Source organism: Lolium rigidum, chromosome 7 (assembly GCF_022539505.1).
Source record: "Lolium rigidum isolate FL_2022 chromosome 7, APGP_CSIRO_Lrig_0.1, whole genome shotgun sequence".
Classification (NCBI taxonomy): Eukaryota; Viridiplantae; Streptophyta; class Magnoliopsida; order Poales; family Poaceae; genus Lolium; species Lolium rigidum.
Window position 1 is genome coordinate 94,134,752 of NC_061514.1, and position 3,836 is coordinate 94,138,587.

A 3,836-nucleotide genomic window follows, 5' to 3' on the forward strand; every position below is an offset into this window, starting at 1 on the left:
ACAAGTGTACAAGCAGTCACTTTTCATGCAACGGGACGTAGTCACAGTCACACGTTGCAAAGCTTAAAAAGCCTATATATAACTCGCCTGTTTGTATTCAATCAAATTGTATAAGTATATTACTGTTCCTCAAAACTTGTGCCAAGTATACAATCACAACGCTGTCAGTACGTTATCATGGCCACCTTCTAGAGCCCATAAAAAATCCGTCTCCTGGTCAACTGCAATAAACACGGATGCATCGTCCGTAGCACCTTGACAGTAAACTAATCTACGAGTTTAACCATTTCTTAAACCCTGGGCCAGCAGCAGTACATCCCATTCTTCTCCAGTATGAACACCCACCAGATCGCCTCTCTGCTGGATCACCTCTCGCGAATTTGACCCGTTGATCGCTCCATGATCCGAGATCTAGCTAGCACAACTTCTTTTTTTTTTTTGAACTGATAGCTAGCACAACTTCAGCAACGTCTCAAGCAGAAATGCTTAGGTCTTCTTCACCTAGTCAAGATGTCTGCACATTTTGGCGTCCTGATGCCGGTCCTTGGGAGATGACGCTTCTTATATGCGACGAAACCACTCGCCTCGATCTATCCCGTGAGACGTGCCGGCGACGCCTGCGACGGATCACCGACCTATTTCTGCCGTTAGAAGTAGGAGGCGCCAACGATGTGCCGTTGACACGCACCGCCACGGAAGTGCCAGGTGGGGGACCTGTTGAATGTTCGAAAAAGCTAATGGTGATTAGAGATCTCATGGTGAGTGGCTCAGTGCAATGTCAATGTTTTGACTATGGAGCATGCAAAGGCCATAAGAGAATTAGAAAATACAGTAAAGAAAGCATTATAGATCACTACCTCTTACCTATGTTCACATTAAAAGATATCGCAAGTTTGTCTAAAACTCTTTATTATATAAATACATCCAAATTTAGATAAAAAATAATATCTTTTTTAAAGAGTGAATTTCACTTTTAACCCTACAGTTATGTATATTAAAATAGCCCATCTAGGAGACTTAAAACACAATCTCACCTATGTTTAGCATTGTGCTTGTTTTTGTTAGATAGTACCAGCGCGTTTCGTCTATGTCTATGTGGCACGGAAAAATATGTGAAGATCAGAGGGCGTCATCGTCAATTATATTCGGACAAATCTTACCCAATTCATTTCTCGCCACCGTACAGGTACTACCTCCGTCCCAGTTTATAGGGCTTGTGCGTATTCCTAGATTGTCAATTTGGCCAACATAATATCATTTATATAATATAAAAATTATATCATTAGAAAGTAGAACATCTAAACTTTCTAATGATACATATTTTGTAATATATATGTTGCATTATCATTGTCAAATTTACGACCTAAGAACACGCGTAAGCCCTATGAACTGGGACGGAGGGAGTATTTTGGAAGCTGGTCATCACTCATCACCAAACACCTTACCTAATGGATACACAACGGAAAAGAAGGGTCCAAATATTCTAAAATGTGTAATCTAGATGATTTTTCACTCAATAAGGTAATTAATGTCACAAATATTTGGACCCAAGGACTCTAGTAAAAGGAACTGTAGCTAGGAGGTAAAAAGTAATTCAACCGAAAAGCACGCACCTTCACGCTCAATGCTCCACCGGCGCCGGCGGAACCGCTTGAAGACGCCATCCAGCGCCACCTCGAACGCGTCCGCCATGCCGTCGCCGAGCCCGTGAGGCGACGAACTGTACACCAGCCTCGGAATCATCTCCACGACGCGCTCCCGCATCCGCCGCACCCGCTGCTCGCTGAACCCCTGCAGAAACTCCAGCACGCTCACGTTGCCCACGCTCAGCGCCCGCCGGTCCATGAACACCGACCACTCCCCCTCCTTCCCCCGCTGCCCCGCCGGCAGGAACCACCGGTACTGGTCGTACGCCGTCCTCCGCCAGAACAGCACCGGCACGGCCCCGGCCACCATGCAGTCGAACAGCGACCGCCGCGTGTAGCTGTCACCGCGCGGCTGCAGGCAGAACTTGGAGTCCAGGAAAAGCTTCGTTAGCGCCGCGGTGTCGTTGTTGCACCTCTGGCCGCGGCAGTCCACTGAGCGGCAGTACGCGTGCCCGGCGTCTTCGCACTCATCCAGCAGCACGTCCCTGAAGTCGTTCCTGAACCCGTAGCGCGGCGCGCCGGCGAACCCGAAGAGGTTGGTGCGGTTGCGGGACAGCACGTGACGCTGCCACGCGCGCACGTCGACGGCGGCGCGCGGATGGAAGCCTGTCGGGTACGGGACGCCGACGTCCATGGGATCCTGCCGGTCGCTCTCGATGACGAGGCGGGTGACATTGCCCATTCCGGGCATGAGCACGAAGTTGGAGCCCCACGCGTCGTCGCTATACCGGCGGAAGTCCCACGTGATGCGCCCGAGCGTCATGAAGTGGTCCCACCCGCCGGACTTCTGGAACGAGGTCTGGTTCGTGAGCCACCGGAGGAGCCGCGTGCCGGCGCGGTCGCGGTCGGCGACGGTGGCGTTGAGGCCCCACAGGTGACTGCCCACGTCTAGGCCGGCGTAGAACGGCACGTAGAACACGGTGGCGAGCGACGGGTCGGTGGTGCGGCACCGGTGGGCAAGGATGCGGCGGTGGATGATGATCTCGAGAGGGAACTGGTCGGTGTTGTACCAGTTGGGCAGCGACGCGTTCGGCACCACGCCAGAGAAGGCCGGCACCGTGGCGCACGGACGGCCCAGGCCACCGTTGGATAGGTACGGGCAGAAGGAGTACCACGGCCAGAGACGTTTGCAGTCGCCGACGAGTTCGTGGTTGAACTCCGGCGGTAGGTCGTAGACGTAGATCAAGCCGGCCTTGCACGCGCCGGCTTCGACCGGGCCGTTGGCCCAGGTGCTGTTGCAGCGTCCCGGGGCCGGGAGGAACCGGGTGCTGGGGAATTTCAGCAGGGACTTGAAGAGCACAAGCTGTAGGGCTAGGAAAGCAAGGAGCACCACGGCGGCTCGCAGCAACACCCACCCCGCGGACGGCGTGGCGGCGTTGACTGGAGATCCAGGCGGCGAGGGGGGCCTGGCCGGGGATGTCGGTGACTCCGGCATTGGGAGCACGCCGAGGAAGTGGGAAGGGTCACTGGTTCATGCCAGAGTTGGACTGTGCTTAGGAGATTTAAGGTATAGGTTCTCTCCCGAGGGACGCAGGAAAAAAGTTTGGTTGGCACGTGGAGCGGTGGATGCAGCTGGGTGAGCTGCTACGCCATTCCCGTAGATCCCAAGCAACGTATCAGGTCAGGTTGTGAAGATGATAGGGAGAAGGAGGAGCCAAAATGAGCCAAGATGATACGGAGGAGTATCTCGCACCACTGACTTGTAAGTTCGGAAGATCTAAAAATAATAATCAGGTAGTGTCGTGGTGGCACTGCTGGCTATTGCATATTTTGATGTTTGAAAACACAGAGCTAGGTTCTATGGACAGCTAATGCGTGTGGCTAATTAACTGGGGCGACATGCACACGGGAGTTTGGGCAAGGCTAGGAAGATCGGCGGGACACCGTGGGATGATATCTAGGTTTGCAAGAGTTTTGTAGTAGCACACTAGTACTAAATAATGTCGTGAATCACTAGTGCTTGATATGTAAAGAGCATCTCTACCAGATCCCTAAATCGGGTCAAAATTGTAAAAATAATAATTTTGAAATAGGGTATATCCCCAGCCTCTGCATCAATCGATGCACACAGCTCTCTTTATTACCCAAAGTATCAAAATATCAAGTATCAAAGTTTTACAACTCAAAGATCATACAACGTGTACACATAAACTAGCCAACGAAACAGTATAGTGTCTTGTACACAGCCAA

The 3,836-nt window shown here is 51.8% G+C and overlaps 1 protein-coding gene across 1 annotated transcript; it reads right to left on the minus strand.

Annotated features, from left to right (window-relative positions):
- Nucleotides 1-505: 505 nt before the first annotated feature.
- Nucleotides 506-3,081, minus strand: LOC124670642 (xyloglucan galactosyltransferase XLT2-like). Its single transcript, XM_047207115.1, has 2 exons — nucleotides 1,614-3,081; nucleotides 506-714 (listed from the first exon to the last, which is right to left on the minus strand). The coding sequence occupies exons 1-2, from the start codon at nucleotides 3,079-3,081 to the stop codon at nucleotides 506-508; spliced, it is 1,677 nt and encodes a 558-aa protein (XP_047063071.1).
- Nucleotides 3,082-3,836: the final 755 nt, after the last annotated feature.

Bases quoted from the DNA above. Each gene is read 5' to 3' on its own strand.
- LOC124670642 (XM_047207115.1), bottom strand. From the start codon at position 3,081: ATGCCGGAGTCACCGACATCCCCGGCCAGGCCCCCCTCGCCGCCTGGA. The intron at 715-1,613 runs GTGCGTGCTTTT...AACATTCAACAG, and splicing joins GTGGAGCATTGAGCGTGAAG to GTCCCCCACCTGGCACTTCC.